The sequence below is a fragment of the Sorex fumeus genome, unplaced genomic scaffold, assembly GCF_029834395.1.
Source record: "Sorex fumeus unplaced genomic scaffold, SorFum_2.1 ptg000028l, whole genome shotgun sequence".
NCBI lineage: Eukaryota > Metazoa > Chordata > Mammalia > Eulipotyphla > Soricidae > Sorex > Sorex fumeus.
Window position 1 is genome coordinate 1,488,754 of NW_026606085.1, and position 25,999 is coordinate 1,514,752.

Below are 25,999 nucleotides of genomic sequence, written 5' to 3' on the forward strand. Positions count from 1 at the left end.
ACCGCACAGTCTTCACACGCAGGAAGCCCAGCGCTGGTTTCAAGCTTATGTCATGACCTCCCCAGCACTGCAGAGAATGACTCCACGTAACCAAGCTGGGAGTAGTCTCTGAAGACCCCGAGTGTGGCCCCCAAACCAAAATCAAGCAACTAAACAGAACAAAAACAAGGTTCCAAGATTTATTTTTTTGTTCTACTGCAGCAGGAGCCCAGATTCACTGAAAGGGGCCCAGCCCAGGGCCTGGGCTAGCCGGAACACATACACAGACCCCAGAGTCCTGCGCAGGGCTCTTGGATGCTGCCAGGAGCTCTGGGTGTCAGGAGCACGACAGTCATCCCTCAGGACCCAGTGGGAAGGGCCAGACGCAGCGTGCAAGCACCTGCGGCTTGCCTCCACCTCTTTTCCTGGGCCGACCGCTCCTCCTAGCAAATCTGGGTCAGTGATTGCTCGAGAGCAGATTTCCTAAACCAGGGGGCCACAGAGCTCCACAGCCGGAGCACACGCCTGGAATAGCCCCTGGGCAAGCCTGGGCTGACTCCCTAAGAAACAGAAAAGGAGCGTCCCCCAAGCCCGGGCCAGAAAAGCTTAAGAGGCTTTCTCAGCAGGCGCCCCAGAACCCGAGGGCCCACCTGGCTTCAGGTGAGCAGGCCTGGGGGCCATGACCCATGGCCCAGTTGAAAATGTGGGGGATGGGAAGGCAGGGGCAGACAGAGATGATAGGAACCAGAGGGCCCTTGAGGCCCAGACCCTGGTAGAGGAAAGAAGCACCATCCCCCACAGAGGAGCCAGGCAGATAGCACGGTCCTCCCGCCTCCTCTCCACACTGCATCTGACTTTACTGAAATGCTCAATTCTCAATTTTCATCAACCCCACGAGAAGCAAAACTTGCCCTTCGGCCACATTCTTCACTGAGACAGGGCAAAGGCAAGAGGGGGAGGACTGCCCCGACCTGTCTGAGGCACAAAGAGGGCCTCAAGAATGAATGACCAGGGCTGGAACGATAGCATAGTGGGAAAGGCATTGGCCATGCATGTGGTCAACCTGGATTCGATTTCCAGCATCCCATAGGATTCCCCAAGCACCACCAGGAGTAACCCCGGAGCATTGCCAGGTGTGACCCAAAAGAGCCAAAAAAAAAAAAAGAATGAATGATCTTGGGTTACAGCAAAGGAAAATGGGTAGAGCATTTGCCTTGCAAGTGGCTGACCAAGGCTGCAAGGGTCTATCCACTTTCCTCCACTCCACCCCCATATCATTTTTTTTTTTTGGCTTTTTGGATCACACCTGGCAATGCTCAGGAGTCACTTTATCAGAAAGAGAAATCCTGGTGTCCACTCAGCTGTGTGTTGGCTCCTTCCTTCTGCTCTCAGACACACAGTCTGTGCTCACTGACCTCTACCCTCTGACCTGCACCCAGGTAGTATACACCTGGTCACCCCATACCTGGGAGTTGTGCTGTCTGGCATGGGCTGACCTATAGTCCCTCATCCACTCACTAAATGAACATTCAAGTTTCCTCATTCCTTCTTTACCCCTCAGCCATTGTACAGCAGAAACCCTGTCCAATGACACCTGCAGCACTGACCCCTTCACAGTGAGACAGAGGAAAGAACCAGAATATCGATGCTCTCCCTGAGCCCCCACTCTCCCGGCACCCCCAGATACACCACATCCAAGAGCCTAAAGGGTCTTCCTTACAGTGAGGCTCCATACTGAGACCATTGCAGTTGTGACTCTTAATGAGTTTCTCATTGTAGATCAATCTTAGTTTCCTGTCTGCCCTCCCAAGATAGAGAAACCTGGAGATTAAAATCTATATTCCTCCCTCCCCTCAGAGGGTGACATCACTGGGCACCTCTTCTGTTTGGGGGATCTTCCAAAGTCACTTCTTTAAAATCGCAAGTGCACCATTAGTTCTTCACTTAGGGAACTCAAAGAATTTTGAAGGCACAGTATTAATAATATAGACTAATGTTGAACGTAAATTTCCTATTAGAAATTACACTCTCAAAAGAAAAAAAGAAATTACACTCTCAATGATGATTGCAACTGGCTAATTTGGAATTAAACGAAAGGATTCAAAACCATTATGAAAAATTGTACTATTCAAATATGGACATTCTGTGTATTTTAGTTGTTGGGCCACCTCTAGGAGTACTCTGTCTGTGTACTGGTCTCCCTTATAATCCTTAGGGATCAGGCTAGTTGTGGAGGAAATTGATCATGTGCAAAGATGCTCCAATTCCATCGATCCTGCCCAAGTTGCTGTGAAAAACAAAATTTTAAAGTGTCTGTCACGCCAGGAGTGTCTAACAATGACAAAATATGGAATGAATATTCTAGATTTCTTTCCTTTCTAATTTGGTTCTTGCACTATTTCTAAAACATTACTAATTATAAGGCTGGAGCGATAGCACAGCGGGTAGGGCGTTTGCCTTACAAGCGGCCAACATGGCCGACCCGAGTTCGATTCCTCCGCCCCTCTCGGAGAGCCCGGCAAGCTACCGAGAGTATTCGATATGCCAGACACAGTAACAACAAAAGTCTCCAATGGAGACGTTACTGGGCCCGCTCGAGTAAATCGACGATCAACGGGAGGGCCTTTACCTTTACCTTTTACTAATTATAAACCAGAATATTTTATTTATTCTCCATCTGAAAGGGTGAAACAGCTACAACATGAGCCAAGAAAAGGAAAAGAAATATGTCTAATTTGATAAGATGAAAATATAAACAAAATTGTTAATCTACAGTTAATATTGGTGTGTGAAAACAAGCTCTCCTAAATTTAAGAAACTGTCCTGTTGGTCTTGCTGCAGCAGCTTCAGGAAATATTCCCAATATTCCCCAGGCACTCTAGCATCCTTCCTGAGGTCTGGGGTCCCGGCTCTCCTGGAAACTGCTGACTATGGAGATACAGAGACAGCACAGGTGGGTCAGGTCTGTGAGGATTCACTGTTATGGCTCTCCAGGAGCTCTGGGACAGGACACCTGAAGGCAGACAGAGTGAGTCATGTGCTTATACACGAGAGTGACTATGAATCCTATAGCCACCGGTATGTGAGGTGCAACAACATCCATCTGAATCCTCACGTTGCCTGCGTTGGTGTTTGTGTGTCTCTGTGTCTGTCTTAGCAAATTTTGTGGAACCTGCTGTATGTGTAGATTACTTTTGATCCTTAATGCTGAGCTTTTTAAACATCAAATTTTAGAGCATATTTTCTGGCCCCTTCGATTGAACTCAGCCTTAGGGTGCTCCATGTAATTACGGGGTATACGTATGTGACACAGCCTGTGTCCAGGTTCCATGCATTTGGGAGGGGGGTAGAGGGCAGTCCGCTCCTCAGGGCCAGCAAACTTGTGCCATTGTAAAATGTGAGTCTGAGCACTAAGACCAGGTTCCAGTTTGTGGCTTAAGGAGGACTCTCCATGACCTCTTTTCAGGCACCCGATGGGGCTAAGATTACGCAGTGATGACCACAATAACAGGGTCCTGAGGATCATGGTCACCTTCTGGGTGCTGAGTTACATACAGGACAGAGCGGGTTGAGGTGCTCCTGACGACCAGGCCAACCACACCAGGAAGGTCACAAGGCAAGGAATCTTCCTTGTCCCTAAATAGACTCAGCACCAATAAGAAAGAACAAATCCATTCTAATAACTGCCTTGAATATTTCAGAGTGGAGCTGCTCAAGGAAAATGAATTTTTATCCAAGGTAGCTGAACAAATAAATGTGTGAAAAAACTTAGCCCATATTCCATGAAGCACCTGGGCTGAGTTAAGAAAAAAACTGTGAAATATGAATGGCATGGATTGGACCAGGATAAGTCAGAATTCACAGGGAAAATGACATGGTCTGTTGGGCCCCGGGATTTGCATTCACAGTGGGAGAACAGGAGCCACCACAGGTACACAAAGTGGCCTGTCAATAGGGTAGAGGTCCTGGAGGGGCTGGGTTTGGTTATCAGAGACCTGAGACATGGGGACTCTCCTCCCCAGCTGCCATTTCCCCCAGAGCAATTCTGTTTCCTGAGAGCTCCTCAGCATGTTTCCTGTGTGGGAGGAAAAGGCCCAACTCTGACAGGGCCCCAGGGACAGGCCGGAGTGCTTTGAGCCACAGTCAACACCTCCTCCCAGGGAGCCCACACACCAGCCTCCACGGGTCCCCTCCTTTCTCTACAGAGGCTCCCCCATGCAAATCTGCACTCGTGACCCAGGATTAAAACCACGTTCACACTCACCCCAATTCGACCTCCCTCTCCCCTGACACAGTGTCTGAGATGATGGATCTCGTGGGCAGAAACGTGCATCAGCGGTGGTTCCTCCCCTTTCTGGTGGCAGTTCCCGGATGTGAGTATCCCCTGGACAGAGGCTCAAAGGTGGGGATGGGTCCTCTGAGCCCATGATTCACTGTGGGTCTCTGTCCCCAGGTTTCCGGTCCCAGGTACAGCTGCAGGAGTTAGGACCAACCTTGGTGACTCCCTCACAGACGCTGTCCCTCACTTGCTTGGTCTCTGGATTCTCTATAACCAGCAATGGTGTAAACTGGGTCCGCCAGACCCCAGGAAAGGGGCTGGATTGGTTTGGTGCGATATGGGCTAGTGGAAACACATACTGTAAGCCAAGTCTTTTGTCCCGACTCAGCATCTCCAGGGACACCTCCAAGAACCAAGTTTACCTAAAACTGAGCAACTCAGTACCTGAGAACACAGCCATGTATTATTGTGCAAGACACACAGTGAGGTCAAGTCCCTGTGAGCCCAGACACAAACCTGCTGAGGAGACAGGGGAGTTTCAGGGGTGCCTGTGACAAATGGGGGGAGCTCTGCTCTTGTGACACCAGGGCTGTGCTCCAGGAGCAGGTGGCAGGAGCAGAAGCTTTTAAGGGGGCCCAGCTTCACTGTTTTGTTGAAATATATCACTGTAGTTTGCTGCAGGTTGACTTTAGGTTGACCTTGTGACCACTCACTACTTTCGGAGAGCACTGTAGCACTGTCTTCCCATTGTTCATCGATTGGCTCGAGCAGGCACCAGTAAAGTCTCAATTGTGAGATTCGTTGTTACTCTTTTTGGCATATCGAATACCTCACAGGCAGCTTACCAGGCTTTGCTGGGAGGGCAGGATACTCTCGGTAGCTTGCCGGGCTCTCTGAGAGAGGTGGAGGAGTCGAACCCAGGTAGAATGCCCTACCCACTGTGCTATCGCTCCAGCCCTTGTTGAAATATAGAACAAAATTTAATACTTCACTTATAGACATTTTAGTCATTACTTTCCTATTACAGATTTGTTCATTCCTCTTCCTGTCTCAGAGTCCACTAGAGACAGTTACGTCCTACTAGGTCAGGTGAGGTTGATTTTTCTTCCAATGAAGATCACTCCTCTTCACAGAAAGTAGAGGTTTCTCCCCTTACCTTTTTGATTGTCACTGAGGGAACATGATGACAATAGTCTGAGTGTTGATGCTTGTGGGTTCCAAACTCCCTGTGCTTCTCCCAGCACCAAATCCTCACAGACCCCCACACTCTGCTGTGGCCCCTGTGCTCAGTCTCTTCTTCCCAGTGATCTAAGCCCCCACCCGACTCCTCAGGGAACCCCAGAGTGTGGTTAGGGTGCAGGGGCCATTATCATTGGATTCTGTCCATCATGACGCTTTATTCTCTCTGTACCACAATTAATGAGATTGTCTGAATTGGTCCTTACTCTCTGACAAACTTCGCTTAATCTGATATTCCCTAGTTCAATTCATGGTGCAGAAAACGCTGATATTTTGACTTTTCTTGTAACTGCACAGTATCCCATTGTGCATATACACCAAAACTTCTTATCCATGAAACTTTCATTAGGCATTAGAATTTTTCCCATGCCCTGACCATGATACTAAATGCCATAGTGGACATAAGTTTACATATATTTTATCAAATTTATATTTTTATTGATAGCACAGTGGTAGGACATTTACCTTGTGCGCAGCCAGCCCAGCCAAGCCGGATTCGATTCCTCCACCTTCTTGGAGAACCCAGCAAGCTACCGAGAGTATCTCTCACACAGAAAAGCCTGGCAAGCTACCCATGACGTATTCAATATGCCAAAAACAGTAACAACAAATCTCAAAATGGAGTCGTTGCTGTGCCCGCTCTAGCAAAAATTGATAAACAACGGGAGGACTATCTTTGTTTTTGTTTGCAGTGTGCTCAAGGGGTCAAATATAGAATCAGTTGTAACTTGGACATTCTATTTTTACTTTTTAGAGAAATCACATAGTGCTTTCCATAGATGGGCTCCCATAAACATAGAAATGGTGTTTCCATTGACAACCTTCTGACATTGGTTCTTTCCAGTAATTTTTATATAAGCCATTCTCACTGGGGAGAGATGATTTCATTGTCCTTTTCATTTCATTTCATTTTCATTTCATCATCCTGTTATTCGTCGATTTCCTCGAGCAGGCCCCAGTAACGTCTCTTTCATCCTAGCCCTGAGATTATATTCAAGGCTATTTAGGAGAATGAGACCCATCATTGTTACTGGTATCTGGCATATTTGGTATGCCACGGGGAGTTTGCCAGACTCTGCCCTGTGGGCAGGCTACATTCGATAGCCTGCAAGTTTGTCCAAAGTAGTAATGAGACAATAAGATGTCATAAGAAAAAGTTCTGATAAGATGTCGCGCGGCCGTGAATGCAGCCGTGCGGTTCCGGGATCTGGACTTTATAGTCTCTGAGTCTTGGCCGCTGATGGGATTACACGGCGCCAGGGGGCCAGGTGGTGGGTGTGACCCCCGCCTACTGGAATTTGGAGGATCTGGGTGGAAGATGCTCAACTCCAATTCGAGTAGGCTTGGAGGTCTCGGCCCCGGAACCCGCGTGGCTTTGTCCCTCTGCCAGTACCTTGCTGAGACCACTCTCCGAGACCTCCAAGCCTACTCGAATTGGAGTTGAGCATCTTCCACCCAGATCCTCCAAATTCCAGTAGGTGGGGGTCACACCCACCACCATTGTCCTTTATATTAACATTTCCCTCAGAGTGAGTGTTGATAGAAAATATTTCATATGCCTACACAGACCATAGGAATGTTCCTTTAGGAAAGTATCTGTTTATTCCCACCACCATTTTATGTTAGGTGATTTGTTCTAAAATTGACCTTGGTGACTTCTATAAATATCTTAGATACTAGTTTGGATCTGATGTTTGGTGGGTACACATTTTCTCCGAAGAAGTAAGGTATCTGAATTTTAATGTCATTTATATTGTCCTTCAAAAATTTTAATTGATTTAGTCCCATTTATTTATATTAATTTCTCTTATCTCTGCAATAGAGTGAAATGAGCCTTCTAAGATTGTTTCATGGAGAGAACTTCTGAGGTTTTTCCTCTGTGTATTTTAAAGATTCTGCTGTCAAAGCTAGACCATAAGTCCACTTTCAATTAAATTCTGTATCTGGCGTTAGAGATGGATTCAATTCTGTCTTCTATGGTTGTTTTTGTATGTGGTTTTGTTTTCCCAGCACCATTTGTTGAAGAGATTTTCCTTGCTTTACTCCTTGGGATTGAATCCTTTTCCAAAGTTTCACCATAAAAGATCTAAAGATTTATTTGGGCTCTCAATTCTATACACTTGGACTTAGAGTTTATGTTCCTGAAACTCGTGGGCTTAATTTCTAAAATTTCATGATATTGTCCCCTGGGGAATGTCACAGGACCTGTCAGCAGCAGAACCCACGGTTATTTCTGCCACCTGACCTCTGGCCCTCTCAGGCCCACTGAGAAAACACCACAGACTTTGTCGCTGCCAGAAGTTCCTAGAGTCACAGCCCTAGGTGAGTAGAGTGAGAAACTTCACCCAATCCATACCCAGACCACCGGGCACTTACACGCTTAGCTCCCACAGAGCAGCAGGAACAATGAAAATAATTTTATTGTTTAATGAATTTAGACTGTATTCAGGTAAGAACATCAGAACATCCGATGCTCTGTGGGTGGGCAGATAGCAACAATCCTCTCAGTGCTCTCTGATCTGATGCAAACACTAACAGGGAGACTCAGGACTCTCAGGGAGAGAAGGAAAGAAACAATGATCACTGTCCCTCAAACAGAACTGAAAGAGAGAAAGAACGGACTCCACGGCTGAATGAGGAAACACAGACAGAACTGAGAGCTGCAGTTGTGTATTGTGTGTACATCTTGGCTACTGTACTGCAGTGAACATGACTGTGATCATCTCCACTAGTTAATGCTTTTGGGTTTCCAGGAGGCACATAAAGTACCCGAGGCTTATCTTGTCTGATGGGGAAGTGCTGAGCCCTGGCGACTCTCTGAGAAGGCAGTGGGGAGTGAGTCCAGAGCTGATCTTGTTTCGCTTGTGCTTTTGGAAGGAGGAACCACATCCTAGCACTTCGCTGTGTGCACAGAGGCTGAGTGAGGCCCTGCTCTGTGAAGACATGTGAGGTGTGTCCCGACTCTGGATCTGCAATGATTCACCCACACTGTTCACAATTCCACCTGAGGATTCACCAACACTCTAGGCTGTTTGTGCACCCAACATTGAAGGTGACTTTGTGTTTGTGATTATGGTCAGACGTTGACAAAACGTTTTGTGTTGCCCACAAGCAGTTACTCTCTGCTGAGTTCAAACATATGGTCTCTGAATTCTTGTTTCATTTTTCTTCATGTAACCTAATAATTTTGGAATGAACGTGGAGCCAAAGTTTTCACCCATTTCATACTTTTTGTGTTCTGAGTCTCTCATTTTTAAATGACACAATCAATGTAAATGAAATGATTATAAGAATCAAAAGACAACCAAAAACCTGGGGAGAAATATCTGCCCATGCCTTATCTGATGTAAGATTAATAAAACATACATAAAGCACTTATAGATCTTATCAAGAAAAATAACTCCCATCTGAAATGGGAGTTTTAATAGATAACATCTTTAAAGTAGACTTTGAGGCAGATAATTGAATGAAGAAATTCTCCACAGCTCTTATCAGAGAAATGCAAATTAAAACAATAATGAGATATAACCTCATACCAGGGAGAAGGGCATACATCACAAGGAACCAAAACATTCTGTGTTGGCATACATGTGAGGGAAATCTAATATTTCTTCTCTGCTGGTTGTAATTAATCAAAGGGATAGACCTCTTTGGAAAAATCTTGGATACTTCCCAATATATGTAGAATTGACCTTCCATATGACCCAGAAATTCCACTGTTTGTATCGACTCCAAAGGACCCAAAATACTAATTTGGAAATATATTTGCACACCTATGTTTACTGCATCACAATATTGCATTCACAATACCCAACTAAGAAAAAACCAGAGTGTCTGAGAATAGACAACTGGATGTAATACAGTATATCTACATAATGGAATACTATGTGGCCACCAGGGATAATGAAATCATGAAATTCGCTTATAAATGGATGGACATGGAGATTTCAGGCTGAGTGAAATGTCTCAGAAGGAAAGGGATAGATACCGAATAATTGCACTCTTCCGTGGGATTTATACTTTTCTAAGAGATTAATATTAAGTGCCAGGATACACAGAGGCCTTAATGACTAGTCAAGGGTTGGAAACTTGCTTCAAGTGTGTGGGGGCTGAAGGACAGAGAAGGACCAGTATGACAGGAATAGGTATATAGGGTCACTCTGGACAAGAACTGAGTGTTGAAAGTAGGAAAAGGGATATACATGATAACCTTTCAGTGTGTGTATTGCAATTCATAAACCAGAGAGAGTGAGCGAGCAAGAAAGAGAGAGACCGAGACAGGGAGAAAGAAAAAGAGAGATAACCCATAATACAGGTTCCTAGAGATCAATAAAGGAGGAATGATGTCTCACATGATGATGACCAGATTCTGTGTTTGGACTGTCCTTCATGTCACAATCTCTCTTTGAGGTCTTCCTTTATTGCTTCTCTGCACTACTTTGCGAGCTCAGTCGTTCCTTTGCGGTTGCCTGAGGCTTACACCAAGCCACGTTGGCAAATAAGCTCAAGAATTTTCTAAGACAGTTTTTTTTTTGTGACTATCTCTCTCTTGGCGTTCCTCGCACAATCATGGAGGTGCTGAACCAGTCGATCCTATTCCTCGTCAATATTGTCAACAACGGCATTTTCCCATGTTGCCACAATAGTGCCAAAGAGCACCCAGTTGGTGATTGTTCTGGGAGTTCTCTTCTTAAACTTTGTAGTCCTTTCTCCCCACTCCGTGAAATATAATTTTGCACAAAGGAGTTGGTGGTCTGATCCCATTTGGAATTGTGGAACAACAACGACATCGGTCAGGCAAAACTGTCACTTGAATATGATGTGGTCAATTATGTTGTGGAAAAGTCCAACCAGAGACTCCCAAGTGCAACGTTTAGATTCAGCCTTCTGGAACTGTGAGTTACCATGGATGGTCTTGTTCGACATGATGAACTCAGACAGATTCTCACCCTATTCGTTCCATAAGTAAATTATTTCTTATTTACTTACATGTGTCGTATTAATTCATATATATAATAAATTTATTTGGGGGTATGGTGCCTCTAGCAGGTCAACCTGTACCTGTGGGGCGATTTCATCAATAGCATGATGGTGCCTTCAGGCTTCCAGATACCCCAAAATTGCTGCTGTGCCCTTGGCCAGACCCCAGCAACTTGGGGCTATGTTTACCATGAAATTAAATGGATAAATATTAGGTACGTTGGAGCCACACCCACAAACCACCTCCAGCTCAACTATATAAGCTCATTTATTGGCCTTATTTCAGAGACCCACAAATCTTGAAAGAAAAGATGCAGTTAGGGCTGTGAATGAGATCTCCAAGCCACTTGTATCGGGACTGGGCCTCTTCCCCCCAGGTTCCCAGTTTTCCAGTAACTTGTATGTACCCCAGACAGGGGTCATATGAGCTGAGGTGCAGAGAAGGAGGCAGAAATAAAAATTTATTCCTCCTGCATCTGATTTTAGTCCATTTGGAACCTGATTGGCATGGATATTCATTTCATTTCATTTCATCATCCCGTTATTCGTCGATTGCCTCGAGCAGGCCCCAGTAACGTCTCTTTCATCCTAGCCCTGAGATTATATTCAAGGCTCTTTAGGAGAATGAGACCCATCATTGTTACTGGTATTTGGCATATTTGGTACGCCACGGGGAGTTTGCCAGACTCTGCCCTGTGGGCAGGCTACATTCGATAGCCTGCAAGTTTGTCCAAAGTAGGAATGAGACAATAAGATGTCATAAAAAAAGTCCTGGTAAGATGTCGCGCGGATTTGCGGCCACGCAGTTCCGGGATCGGGATTTTCCGTGTAATCCCATCAGCGGCCAAGACTCAGAGACTATAAAATCCAGATCCCGGCATGGATATGACACACCTTAAAGAAAAAAAATCTATTTCCTTGAGAAAAAATGTTCAGATAATATTCAAAGTCACTGAATTCAAAGACAGTACAAGAAGCTTTATTTCTGTTCAGAGACATTTATCATTCAAATTTTCACAAGATTTCAAATACCCAGCCTATATTCATGCATATTGATCCTTACTGGTCCTCGCAAATTCTACTGGCCTATGAATCAAACAGCTGGAGTAATCTACTGACAGTGATATTGATTTTCACAAGTTAATTCTTCCTTTCTCAGCATTTCTGTGTTTGTAGTGTGACCCTTTACTCTCTCTTCGCAGGACTTCCTCTATTCGGCCCTTCGCAGGATTTCCCCTATCCGGAAACTGGTGTGTCAGGCTGGACTCATTGCCAGTGCTCACACTTCCTGTGCCTGATGGTGCTGAGGACTGTCTTCTTCTATTCACACTGGAAATTGTGGGACTCTGAAGGACCCCGCAGACAATAAGAGGGGCTGCAGGGACTCTGCCGGCCACCAGAAGGCACTAGGGAGCCACTTCAGAAAAGGCCTCAGACCCACCAGGTGAAAAGAGGGTCATCATGTGCTAGAAGCCCACATGGGGCAATATTCTGCCACAATACAGAGACACTCAGCCCCCATCACCCCACCCATTCCCATACATGACCAGTTCCAGCGTCTTTCCTAGGACCCTTCCCCATCACTCCCAGAGCAGCTCCACTCTCAGTGACACCCTCACACTCCCAACCCCCTCCCTGTGATCTGTCCTCCCTGTCACCCACACTCACCCCACCAGACCCCCAGGAATCCAACGCCCGGCAGGGTGAGTATTAATCGGTGCTTTCCTGGTTGTTTTTTTTTTTATGGATTTCTCTTTGATATTCATGTAAGATATAGAACAGCTTGTCCTCATTTTTCTCCCTCCTTCGAGAAAGCTTGTGTGACCTATTATATTTTATTTTATTGTTATTTTTATTTTTAGTTTCCTAGAAATTATATTCTATTCATAAAATCAATACAAAACAAATCATCTAGCATTGCTTTTTTCAGCAGGTTTGAGTGGTGGTGGGACTGACGTTGAAATATCAAATGTAACCAAAGTAGAGAGAGTATATGGGGGAAATTGTCTGCCACACAGACAGAGGAAGAGTTGGTAAAGGGGCCGGGGGGAACACTGGGAATTTTGGTGGTGGAAAATGTGCATTGGTGAAGAGATGGGTGTTTGATGATTGTATGACCAAAGCTCAAACATGAAAGCTTTGTAACTGTATCTCATGGTGAATCAACAAAAAAAGAAGGAATAAAAATAATGATAAAAAGTAAAATAAAATTAGGATTCTGAATTTTAAAAAATCAATGTGGAGTTCATGACCAATTCAATCAGCTTAATCAACTGCTGAATAAATAGCATTACTCCTACTTTATAAAAAAAAGTAAAAAATTATGATAAAATTTTTGGCATCTGTACTAGACTCAAGCTTGGTTTTTGAAAACATCTTATAAATTTAACAAATTTAATATAGTTTTGTTCAGGGGAGCGATAGCACAGCAGGTAGGGCATTTGCCTTGCACGCAGACAACCCAGGTTTGATTCCTCCATCCCTATCGGAGAGCCCGGCAAGCTACCAAAAGTATCTCATCCACACAGCAGAGCCTGGCAATCTACCCGTGGCTTATTCAAAATGCCCAAAAAGTAACAAAAAGTCCCACAATGGAGACGTCACTGGTGCCCGCTCGAGTGAATAGATGAACAAAGGGAGGACAGTGACAGTGCTACAATATATTTTTGTTTATATTAAAGTCTTTACTTAAAGACTTAAATCCTCTTTTAGTTTGGTTTTTACTATTCTTATTTGAGTGAATTAAGTATTTCTTGTATTATTTATACATAATCTCAGCAAGGAACACTCACTGTCACCTTTTAATCCATATATATATATATATAAAATTACTTGTTCTGCCAATATTTTCCTATGATGCATCTATCTGAGTGATTCCTGAACACAGAGCCAGGAATAAGCCCTCAGAACAACTGAGTGTGGCTCAAAACTAAACCAAAAAGCCCATAAAAGAATATGACTCGTGAACACGGCTTCTGAAATGAAGTACCAGGATTCAGTCCTGTCTGAGAGATGCCAAAAGGTTGAATCCCCTGAGAGCCCAGAGGCTTTCCCTGCAGTGTGGGGACCATGTTGCAGGAGGCGCGAAGTCCCAAGAGCACCAAGTTTCAGGCTAGAAGGGGTGTAGACATGGGAGAATTGGGTGCAGAGATGCAAAAATCTCCTCAGCATGGATTTCCTTCTTCCATAAATCTAAATTTTGCTTTCTCAAGAAAATCAAGATTAAAATATGTATAAGACACAGAAAGTTAAATTGTGCACACTTTCGTTTGGGGAGGAACATAAGGCAGTAGGACCTGTATGCAGGGGGTGTTTCTGGATTCTTATTATCTCCAATAGAAACCACTGGGGCAGTAGGATGGTTTTGTAGTGTCATTGTAGTATCCCTTGGGAAGTTATCCCTTGAGTAGTATTCTTTGGGGGGAGAGATACAGAGAGAGAAAGGATCCCAGAAATAACCTCAAAGCCCAGGTGTGTCCAGATGTGTGCAGGCTATACAGATGTGGACGGCCCTGAGGGGAAGGTCCTGAAAGGGCTTGGCCCTCCAGAGGGGGAGCTCTGTGTGCAGAGGGTCCTGGGACAGGGCAGGGTCTCATCTCCTCAAACAAGGATCAGAATGTGGACCTCTTCACTCCCTTTGAGCATGGACCCGGTGGTTTCCACCAGCCCCTTCTCAGGTTTGACCAGGCCTTCAGCTATGAATTCTACCTCCTCATGAATATGCAAATTACACGAGGGACACTGAGTTAAATACAGATTTGTCTGTGTCCTGACAACCTCACACACCAAGCACACCGACACCTTCAGAAGCCCCTGAGTGCACGGCCCCCACCATGGACTGGACCTGGAAAATTCTCTTCCTGGTGGCAATGGCTGCAGGTAAGCTTCCCCATGCTTTGGGCTGAGGGAACGGGACAAATCAAGTGGAGTCCACCCACTCCTGTCTGCTGTCCACAGGTGTGAACTCCCAGGTGCAGCTGGTACAGTCAGGGGCTGAGGTGGGAAAACCTGGGACATCAGTGGATACACCTTAGGGATGGTGGTACAAACTATGCACAGAAGTTCCAGGGCAGACTCACACTCACTTCAGACAAATCCAAGGACACAGCTTACATGGAACTGAGCAGGCTGAGCAGTGAGGACACTTCCTTGTATTACTGTGTGAGATACACAGTGTGACAAACACATCCTGAGTGTGTTAGAAACCTGAGGGGAGGCAGCTGCGCTGGGTGAGGAGATGACAGGGACGCTGATCCTCCTGACTTCCTCTCAGAGGATCAGGGTCTGAGACACAGAATGGGGCTCACAAGGCCAGACTTCATCTGAGGGAAAGGCTCAGTATCTCTCTCTGTACTTCAGCAACAGTCCAGAGGAAGGTGCCTTCTCTTCTGGGTGGGAAGTTATATAGAGGGCAGTGCAGGTTTAGGTGCTCCTTGACAGGCCAACCACACCAGAAGAAGGTCATCTAGGAAGAAGCACTTCCTTATCCCAACAGACTCATCACTAAGGAGAATTCACAAATCCAACCCATAGATACTTTGTATATTTCAGAATGAAGCAGCTCCAGTGAAAGAATTTTCATCAAAGTTGAGCATGTGAGTAAACCTCTAAATTTTATTGACCATGAGTTGGACCTAGCTCTTTCTGAATTTTCTGAACAAACAATGACTGTTTGCCTAAAAGTTAGATCTTACACAGGGACAATAGACGTGAACACACAGGGACACGGAGGGTCAGGGGTCTGTCTAGAGAGTAGAGGCCCTGGAAGTGCTGGGTTTGGTCCTCAGGGACCTGAGACACGGGGACTCTCCTCCCCAGCTGCCGATTCCCCCTCAGCAGTTCCTGTTTCCTGAGATCTCCTAAGCACATTTCCTGTGCTGGAGGAAAAGGCATGACTCTCACAGGGCCCCAGGAAGAGGCCTGAGTGTTCTGAACCACAGTCAGCACCTCCTTCCAAGGAGCCCACACACCAGCCTTCCCCGAGTCCCCTCCTTTCTCTGCAGAGGCAGAACAACATTGGGAATGACATATCCATCCTGCGGAATTTGGTTTGTAGGCAGATGGACATGGGTCTCAAAGAGATCTGAGTAGAAGTCATGGATAATCTTCTCCATTGCCTTTCTTGAAGGTGTGATAATTCCATCAGGACATTGTTGGGCATTCATCTTGGTCTTGTAGTTGGCGAAGAACAGGCGGGTGTTATGAATGCTTTTCCTGGATTCTGCCACATCTACCAGCACTGCTGCTCTTCTCTCTTTGAGGTCTTCCTTGATCGCATCTCTGCACTGCTTTGTGAGCTCAGACGTTCGCTGGCGGTTACCTGAGGCATGTGCCAAACCATGTTGGCGAATAAACTCAAGAGTTTTTAAAGACAGTTTTTTTTTGGTGGCTATCTCTCTCTTGACGTTCCTCGCACAATCATGGAGATGCTGAAACAGTCGATCCTATTCCTTGTCAATGTTGTCAGCGATGGCATCTTGCCATGTTGCAGCAATAGTGCCAAAGAGCTCCACTCAGTTAAAATGAACAACACGGAAGACTCAACCAGCCCACCAGTCCCATAAACTTCCAGAGAGGGACTATAGTCCCATCAGGTTGAGGATGTTTTATGAGGACGGAGCAGGGATTGAGTGGATAAATCAGCACAGGAAAGTCTGAGAGTGAAAATCGATTTTCTCAAGCAGGCCCAGTAACATCTCCATTTTGAGACTTGTTACTGTGTTTGGCATATCGAATACATCATGGGTAGCTTGCCAGGCTTTGCCGTGCGGGCCAGACACTCTCAGTAGCTTGCCAGACTCTCCGAGAGGGGTGGAGGAATCGAACCCAGATCAGCCAGGCTGGCTGCATGCAAAGCAAATGCCCTACCGCTGTGCTACCACTCCAGTCCAAGAGAGTGGAAATGAGAATCCTAATTTCAGAAGTTTCTGGCCCCTTCCCTTTTGTGTCCCTGTGTAGTGGCTCCTGTTCTCCCACTGTGAATGCAAAACATAGGGTCTAAGAGACAGTGTAATTTTCCCACTGTGTTCTGACGTGTCTGGCTCCAATTCATGTCAACTCTATTTCACAGTAGATTATTCATTTACATACCTTGGGTGAAAATTCCTTCACCTGGAGCAGATATACTCTTAATGATTTAAGGTCATCCTTAGAAGGTTTGTTCTTACTGATGAGGGGTTTGAATTGGGACAGGGATGTGCCTCTGCCTACTGACCATGTCCCTGGTATCAGTGTCCTGACCGGGGGATCCTAAGCCTTGTCTGTCCTATGTATGATGCAGCACCAAGCACAGTGTTCCCGGTGTGTGTCCTGGAACCATACGGCTGTTGGTATTGGACCAGCACCAACGGCCTGCAATGCAAGCACCTTGACCTCTACTATCTACTTGACCTGAAGTTCCATTCATTTTTTTCGGTTCATTATTTTTTTCTGTGTCACTTCAAACACTTGGCACCTCGAGGAACCACCTACAGCAATGACTGAGGAGGACCACATACACTGACTCAGCAGGACCACGTACAGTGAGTCAGCATGAACTCCTACTATTACTCAGCAGGATGCGTCCATGACTCAGGAGGACACGTATAGTAATGACTCTGTCTTTAGTTGAAGCTGTAGCATGAGGGAGGCTGAAACTGAACAGAGGTGGAGATCTTTTCTACTACAAGGCAAGTACCGTGCATCTGAACATTTCTCAGCATTCCCAGGATTCTCGTCTCACATCCCTGACCAACTCTCTGCTCAACTTTCCCTGCCTTGTCTTTTGGGCATCACTGGATCTTTCAGATATATTCTTTGGCAATACTGTAAGAATGCATATAATTATTCTCCATTTGATTTGTCTGAGGACAGGAAATATTCCACTATGGTCATGTTCTAAGCGGGGAAGCAATGTAATCACAGGCCTACAAACTCTGGATGGCTGAGATCAGAGCTCAGCTCTGAGAGTTTGGGAGGTTCCTCAGCAAAGCGCTAAAGACCAGGGTCTCCCTTGGACCATGGTGCCATGTAAAAGTCACTGGGAGTCAGAAAGGCACAGAGACCCTTGGGCCTGTCCTTGCCTGGGAGATCTGCTTGTCTGATCATGGGCCAGCAGGGACCACATTTGGAACCACCCGAATTCACTCCCACCTGCCCACTCTCCATTGGGTGAGGGTCCTCACACCCAGAAACCATTATTAATATGGTCTTGACTGCCCTGAGTTGGGTCAGTTCTCACAGTGACTCGGGGTTACACAGAAACTCGCACTGGGGCACACGATCCTGTTGACCTGTCATAAGAGTGTTTCTGGTGCTGCTGCTGTTCCAACAGGAACTCGGGACCCTGGAAGAGAAACCCTCCCAGCCCTGTGCTCCTGCTCCTGGGCTACACCTCTGCTGAGTGGGTGTGAGCGCCCCCCGCAGGGCAGCCCTGGAGCCGCCACAGTCACAGTCATTTGGTCCTTGGGTGAGACTGTGATTCACAAGAAGAAACAGTTTCAGTCTTGTCACTGATATTGAACCATTATACCACTTTCAATTTAATCAGACTTAGTGGTGAACTTGTTGTTAAAAGTGACTTTGAAAGGTCACCAGGAGAGCAGCTTCAGGGGGTCAGCCATTGTTTGAGGGTAAACATTGAAATCCTAATCCCCCAATTCGCTACTTGGGTGGGGCGAGTGGAGAGTGAGGTCAATGGACTGTGGCAGATGCACTCCGAGGCTGTATGTACCCTGGCCTCCAGGAGCTCAGGGTAGGGTTCTGTGTGATGAGACTCAGAGATTCTGTGCGTGCTCAGACACAGACTTGCCACTTGGTCCTTCCGCACACCCGCCCCATGCATCTTATTGCTCTCACTCTCTTTAATCTTCTGGCAAACACATCAGCAATGAACAATAAAAGAGACCTTTTAAAGTTCTATGAGCAACTTATCAAAGTAATCCGACTTGCAGTTTAAGAAATGAGATGAAGAAAGCCACCGTTGAGCACAGTTTAAAGAGCACTGAGCAGTCTGAGGATGAGCTCATGGGCATGAGTGACTGTTGGAGACACATTGTATGGAACCCAGTTCTGAGAGAGTCAGACTCATCCCTGAGGAGAGGTGGATTGTCCCACTGCTCAGGGTGTCTCCCTGGGGGCACTGGAAGCCCGTGTCAGGACTCACCCAGGACTACTGTGGTGCAGGAAGGGATGTGGGTTCCCATGGGTTCTCCCTCTTGTCTCACTGAGCAGGGTCAGAGTTGCACGTGCCACAGGGGCTGGTTTGTCCACTACAATGTCTGAGGGGTGCAGAGGGAATGGAAACATTGACTGTCCATCTCAAGAACAGATGAGGAGACAAAGTTCAAACCATCCCAGAGAGCAGGATTCCAGGGATAGTATAACGAGGTAGAGGGAAAGGTCAGTGTGGATGAAGTCTGTGTGTTTGAGAGCAAAGTGTGATGTTCGCCTCGACCACAGAAAAACAGCTCATCTGGTTATGACAAACGTTTCCTCAGGGGAGAGTCCTCAGAGCCTCCTAGGGGCCTGAGCCTCTGAAGCTTACCCTGCTTCTGCCTGCAGGTGGTTTGTGTCTGGGCCCATAGGGCCTTCCCATCACTGTGTCTCTCCAACAGAAGTAAAGGGCCGTGTCCTCCTCCCTCAGGCGGCTCATTTGCAGATAGAGCATGTTCTTGCTGTTGTCCCTGGAGATGACGAATCAGCCCTTCACAGAGTCAGCATAGCTTGTAAAACTACTATCAGACCTAATGTATGAAATCCATTCCAGGCCCTTCCCTGGGGCCTGGCGAACCCAGTTCATCCCTTGGTTACTAATAGTGAATCCAGAGGCTGCACAGGAGAGTCTCAGGGACCCCCCGGGCTGCACCAAGTCTCCCCCAGACTCCACCAGCTGCTCCTCACACTGGACCCCTGCAAACACAAAGACATTCTGGTCAGGAAACTCTCCTCACACAGAGGATCTGCCTCTCCTGTCTGTCCCACGCTCCGTGTCTCTGTCACCCATGAGTTACCTCCTAACACAGCCACCAGGAGAAGCCAGCTCAGCCCACACGCCATGTTGGTTCTGTGTGAGTCAGGATAGAGCCCTTGGGAACCCCTGACCTGACTCGACTCTGGGAGCTGAGGCTGGGCTGGGTTTTCGTCATGACAGAGAGAGGCTCATTTGCATGTTTTCCTTCTGTATAAAAGGTTCCTGTTTTGAACATGTACACAGTGTAGGCCTCCAGAGCTTTTGTTGGGATGTGGAGTTGATTTGACATGAAAAGTTCCAGATAAACCTGATACTATACCATGAACTTACTATGTGATAATTGTCACTGTCACTCCTGTTGTTCATTGATTTTCTCGAGCGGGCCCAGTAACGTCTCCTTTGTGACACTTGTTACTGTGTTTGGCTTATCAAATATGTCACGGGTAGCTTGCCAGGCTTTGCTGTGCAGTGAGATACTCTCAGTAGCTTGCTGGGCTCTCTGAGAGGGGCGGAGGAATCGAACGCAGGTTGGCCCAGTCAGCCATGTGCAATGCAAACACCCTACCCACTAGGCTATCGCTCCAACCCGGTGATAATTGAAATAATATTTTTTCATGTTCATATTTCGGATAAATCATGCAATATATTTGATAGCATGTCTATTACACAGTGTATATTAACAGGGAAAACCTTGGATATTTGTATGTAGTGCTGATAACAGGTATCTAGTGAGAACAGGCACTGATACCCAGACCAGTGACTCCTCTGAACAACCCAGTTAACAGTGGCCTTAGTGTGGAGGCAGTTTAGGACTCAGGGGCTTGCCCTGCGCCGAGCTGACCTGGTTTGATCCCCTACACTGATAGTCTCCAAGAGTAATGCCAGGAGGGATCCCTGACCACAGTGTCAGGATTGTCTCTTAGCAATCCTGAGTGTTCCCCGAATTACACACCTAAACCCTCATGAAAAACAATGGTCTGAGGAATGAAAGGTTGTAAACAATTTGTGTTTTCTATGATTTCTATGCTTCCCTGGAGTGACTGGGGCCCAGGGATCTTGGGGTTACCTGGACTGTGACTCTCCCCAGCAGCCCGGCCCCATCTCTCCTCTTCACCAGGTAAGAGTTTGTTTAGTTGTGAAGATCACACAGGCTGAAACCTGCTCAGAATTCTAACTTTCAGAGCACTTCTTTTTTAGTTTGAGTGCCATACCTTGTGGTGCTAAGGAATTTCTCCTGGCTCTGCACTCAGGAATCCCTCCTGATGGGGCACAGGGGAGCATATGGGATGCTGGGTATCAAATACAGTTCGACTACATGCAAGGAAAGAGCCCGCAGTGCCGTCTCCTTCCCGCACTAGGTGACTCTGACAGGGATCTGACAGGTTCCTTGATATAAAGCCTCTTACTCGCATGGCCCCTGTCCCCGGGTCTGTCCAGGAACCTGCGAGCCCAGTACGTGAATCCTCGCAGACTCGCATGCCTGTCTCTGTGTCCACCTCAGTCAGCAGTTTCCAGGGAGTTCGGACCTCAGGATAGGGATGTGTATGTCATAAGTCATAAAGCAGACCTGAAGGACCAGAAGTAGCCAAACAACCAGGACCTAGCTTGGAAGGAAAACAGAAAATGAAACAATTAGGAGATTAAAAATTAGTAAATACATCAATTTCTCTACTGCACTGAAACAGAATGTGTCCCCAAGAGATTTCCAGCAACCAGGTCTTCTCAGTCCCATGTAGTCCACACTCTCCATCCACAGCTGCCGTCCACACTGTTCCCTGCAGAGCCAACACTCGGCTGCTGCATCCCCTCAGACCAGGGCACACAGCTTCCCCAGGGTCTGACAACATCTCACACAGCCCACCAACAGCATCTGTCCCCACACTGCTGCCCACCCGCAGGACCAGGGTGGGATTGACTTCAACCCCCATTGGAGACTTTTCTAGCCCTTGCTCCCCTGCTGATCACTGCCCCACCACCTGAGAAATCCAGGGGAACTACCTCAGCACATGGCACCCCAACAATTCCCTCTTTGTCACCCTAAGGTGCCTCAATCTAGGGCTTGAGAGAAGCCGTGTCCGCCCAGAGACCACGTAGAAAAGAGGCATCTGGTACCAGCTTCCATCAGACCTGGGGCTCAGCATCCCCACACTGGGCTGCACACAAGCCCCATCCCCCCATGGAGTCACACGGCCCAGCACAGCTTGTGCCCACCTGCCACAGTCTTGGAGACCATAGTTTCCCACTGTTGTCAAACGCCTAACAAAGATGTGGGAGATATGTGTCTGTGTGGGGAACAAAGGGTTAAGTCAGAAGGACTAAGGACAAGGACAAGATGAGGATGATCTGCACTTTATAGGAGGTGAGGCAGCACCAATGCAGAAAGCTGCTGAGAAGAGGTGGGGGGTCCTGTAAAGACTTTATCTCTCCTCTTTCAAGAAGAAGCACTCCTCCACGTGCCCGTCAGGTGCTTACATCTACCTCAGCCATTCTCTAATGTTCATGACAAATACTTGTGCTCACTGAGCACAAGCAACTCAAGTGAAAACTTTCTCCATTCTCTTTAGGACAGAACATCACCAGTACATTCTATGTCACCGAGAATTAGGACTTCATCTTTGTGATCGTTCTCTTCAGATCCCTTATCACTTAACGGCTGTACACATTTGAATCATATCTTACCAGGTGTATTGGAAAGTTCTTTTATTTGTTTGTTTGTTTGCTAAGTTTTCAAGTTATTGCAACTTAATATGGAAAACAGTGCAATGGCGAAAGGAACGGGAGCAAAATTATTATATTCTACTTGTCTAAAAAGGAGGTGTTTTTTTTTGATATGTTGAAGAATATACACCATACACCAAATGTCATCCAGTTTAGTAATGGGCACAAGTTTCCTAAAGAATAAGAACCTCATCAGTAACCAGTAGCTGCTCATCGAGCTTTATTACTACCTAGACTTTGGACTTTGTTAAGTTAAGCCAACAGAGGAATTGCTGTAGGAGATAAAAGGGGAAAGTTGCTGAGGAAATTAAACAAAGCACTGATAGTACTGTTCTGAGCAGTTAGATCATAAAGGTATTGTTACACTTTTATTCACTGGAGTATATCAGTTTTGAAACAGTTTAATGATAGCGGGTTGTGCGATGATTCTTTTTGCTGTTTGCATCAAAAATACTATGTGCCAATTCAGCCTAATGTAATCATGTAATTTAGGTATTGCTTTTGGCTAATTATTTTTCTTTCTTTTTTCTCCCCAAAGAGACCCCATTTTTAAAGTAGGACTTATCTTAAGAATAGTTTCTCTGAATGTGTGTTTGAATTTCTGAATTAAAATAATTGCTGTAAGTGAAAAAAAAAAAAGAAGAAGCACTCCTGAGATAAACCTACTTTAGCGACGTTGCCCCTCAGTCCTGCTGTGCAGAGACCCTTGACAGGGAGCAGCTTCCCTGGGTGGTGAGCAGGTCAATGTCTGTAGTTGCCGCCCCTGCGCTTCTGATGGCCATTGGTGTAGAGCAGTGAGAAGGGGCGAGTCAGAACTCAGTTCTCGAGCCTGTGGTCCCCCATCCAGTGCTTCTCTCTCGAGTGACTGTCTTGTTTTCTTAGTCCTGGTGTTGACCCTGCTTCAGCTCAGTTCCCCAGGGGCCAGTCCCTGGCAGATGTGAGATGACACTCTGCGGGGCCTGCTGACCACGTCCCGTTCTCGGCCTGCAATTGAGATGCAGGTCAGTTCTTCACTGCAGTTGCCTGTACTGCTGCAGACCTGTCCTGGGGACTGACCCCACTGTCCCTCCACATGGTTCCGTGTGCCCTGAAGGACAGGAACAAGATTCTTTGCTCAGGAGCAGAGCAGGGGAGGCACAATACGCCCAGGTCTGGGGTCTATGTTGTGACTCTCTCTTCATTCCTTGACACCACCCATGTCCCCAAGTGTCCTTGGCCCCTGCCCCGTTGGTCCTAATCTATCTCCTCTCCACTCCCTCTTCACGCTGTTTCTTTCCTTCTTCTCCATAAACTCTGAGACCAAGGGGGAACTGGGCATCCACCCTTTACACCATTGCATTTCCTCAACCAGTTACCCTAAACAGCACATACCCCGTGTTTATCTTTCTTCTTCTCACTTGCTTCATTTAACGTAGTATGTTCCAGTTCCATCCATGTTGCAGCAAATTGCATATTTCATCATTCCTTGCTAAAATTTTGAAGCTTTTCTGTTTTGTCAGAGGTTAATAATGAGAAAATACAAAATGAATGATGCAGACTTTCATTCATTTCTAATTTGCTTTTTGTCACTCCTTTTTATAAATTACTAATTCTAATACAGGGTATTTTATTTACGATAAAAATATTATAAAGAGGTAATTTTATTTTCTGCCCCCACGCCTGGCTGTTCCTCGCCGAGGCCCCTTGGAGGGGAGCGGGTTGAGCTTTCCTCCCTGCCCCGACCAGGGCTCCGGCAGCCGAAGACCTCCAGGACCAGCCACCACCATGCTGAGACCACTCTCCGCACACATGAAGTTACTGGCAGAGGGACAAAGCCACGCGGGTTCCGGGGCCAAGACCTCCAAACCTACTCGGATTGGAGTCAAGCATCCTCCACCCAGATCCTCCAAATTCCAGTAGGCGGGGGTCACACCCACCACCTGGCCCCCTGGCGCCGTGTAATCCCATCAACGGCCAAGACTCAGAGACTATAAAATCAGACAGAGTCTGGCAAACTCCCCGTGGCGTACCAAATATGCCAAATACCAGTAACAATAATGGGTCTCATTCTCCTAAAGAGCCTTGAATATAATCTCAGGGCTAGAATGAAAGAGATGTTACTGGGGCCTGCTCGAGGCAATCGACGAATAACAGGATGATGAAATGAAAAATGAAATTTTATTTAGTCTTTATATGAAGGCGTGGAACACCAAAGAAATGAATCAGGAATAACTGAAGAAAAAATATAGTAATTTAATGACATGAAAATAGAGCAAAGAAAATGTTAATAAAGTCTTAAGTTAAAGTTGGTGGTTGGAAACCCGTTTTCACAGAGTTAAGAAGGGTCCATTGCTCTGTTGCTGTGGCTCTAGGAAAGGTCCCAGTCCCTGTCATCTCTGTTCACTCTACTGTCTTTCCTGGGGTCCGAACTCCCTGGAAACTGCTGACTGAGGTGGACACAGAGACAGGCATGCGAGTCTGCGAAGATTCATGTACTGGGCTCGCAGGTTCCTGGACAGACCCGGGGATAGGGGCCATGCGAGTAAGAGGCTTTATATCAAGGAACCTGTCAGATCCCTGTCAGAGTCACCAAGTGCGGGAAGGGGACGGCACTGCGGGCTCTTGCCTTGCATGTAGTCTCTGCTAATAACATAGGAAGCCACCTAATGCAAATTCCTCTCAGGCTCCTGGGTCAAACGCTCTGGCTGTGGAGCTCACAGCGGTCTCCTCTCTCAGGGATGAGTCTCTGGGGAAGGCAGAGCTGTGGTCGAAAAGAAGATGATTCTTTGGGGGTCTTCTCCTCTGCCTGGTGACAGGCCCCCTGCGTGAGTATCCCCGATGTGACAGGGTCTAGGGGAGGGAGTGACTGCAGGGACTGACAGTGACTGATTCTTCTTGTCCCCAGGTGTCCTGTCCCAGGTGCAGATGCAGGAGTCGGGCCCAGGATTGGTGGCCCCCTCCCAGACCCTCTTCTTCACCTGCTCTGTTTCTGGATTCTCCATCACAACCAGTGGTGCCTGCTGGGAATGGATCCACCAGCCCCCAGGGAAGGGCCTGCTCTGGTTGCGGCGCATATGTTATAATGGAAACACCTACTACAGCCCGTCCCTCAAGAACCACGTCTCCATCACCAGAGACACGAACAAGAACCAGTTCTCCCTGCAGCTGAGCTCAGTGACCCCTGAGGATACAGCTGTGTATTACTGTGTGAGACACAGTGAGGGGATGCGAGGGGGAGCCCAGACACAAACCTGTTGAGACAGGCTGGGCTACACGGCTCTCCAGAGTCACCAGAGGGTGCTTAGGACTGAGAGGGGCAAAGGTCTAGGAGGGGCTCGGCGCACAAAGGGAACCCTAACAGCACAGTAACTAACCCACACTGTACTCAGAAGGACCACGGAGTCACACAGGGGTGCCTTCCCTGCTATCATTCATTCTCAGGACAGGTCCACTCTCAAATCTCCCGCAAATCTCTCTACCAACTTCCTCCAGGATCTCACACTTCCTGCATCCCCTGTTTCTGCCCAGCCATATGGGGGTGAAGGTCTCTGACCCACCCCGCAGTGACCCCACACACTCCCCTCCTGTCTGCTCCCTGTAGAGTCTCACTCCGGTGCTCAGGGACGCCCAGAGATGGGCTCAACTGTCTCCTGTCAGGGGATGCTTGGTCACCTGAAGAACTACCTGTGACCCCTGAGCTTCCTCTTCTTCCTCACTCTGCTGTGTCTCTTTGTGCAGGGCTAAGGGAGGGGCTGCTGGAGGACTAGGGGGGGAAGCTCCAGCCCACGCCCCTCAGTGCACTCCTGGGCACTCGCCTGCAGGGCCTTCAGGAAGGGGCCCTGTCACTCACTAGTGTCTAAGCTCAGGAAGATGCT

At 47.0% G+C, this 25,999-nt stretch overlaps 1 gene segment (V, D, J or C); it reads left to right on the forward strand.

Annotated features, from left to right (window-relative positions):
• The window catches only part of LOC130024139 (immunoglobulin heavy variable 4-30-4-like), a 32,554-nt gene extending 7,172 nt beyond the window's left edge, over positions 1-25,382 (forward strand). Inside the window, 1 exon segment of the V gene segment in view lies at positions 25,030-25,382. Coding sequence covers positions 25,030-25,382 — 353 coding nt within the window.
• The last annotated feature ends 617 nt before the right edge of the window (positions 25,383-25,999 follow it).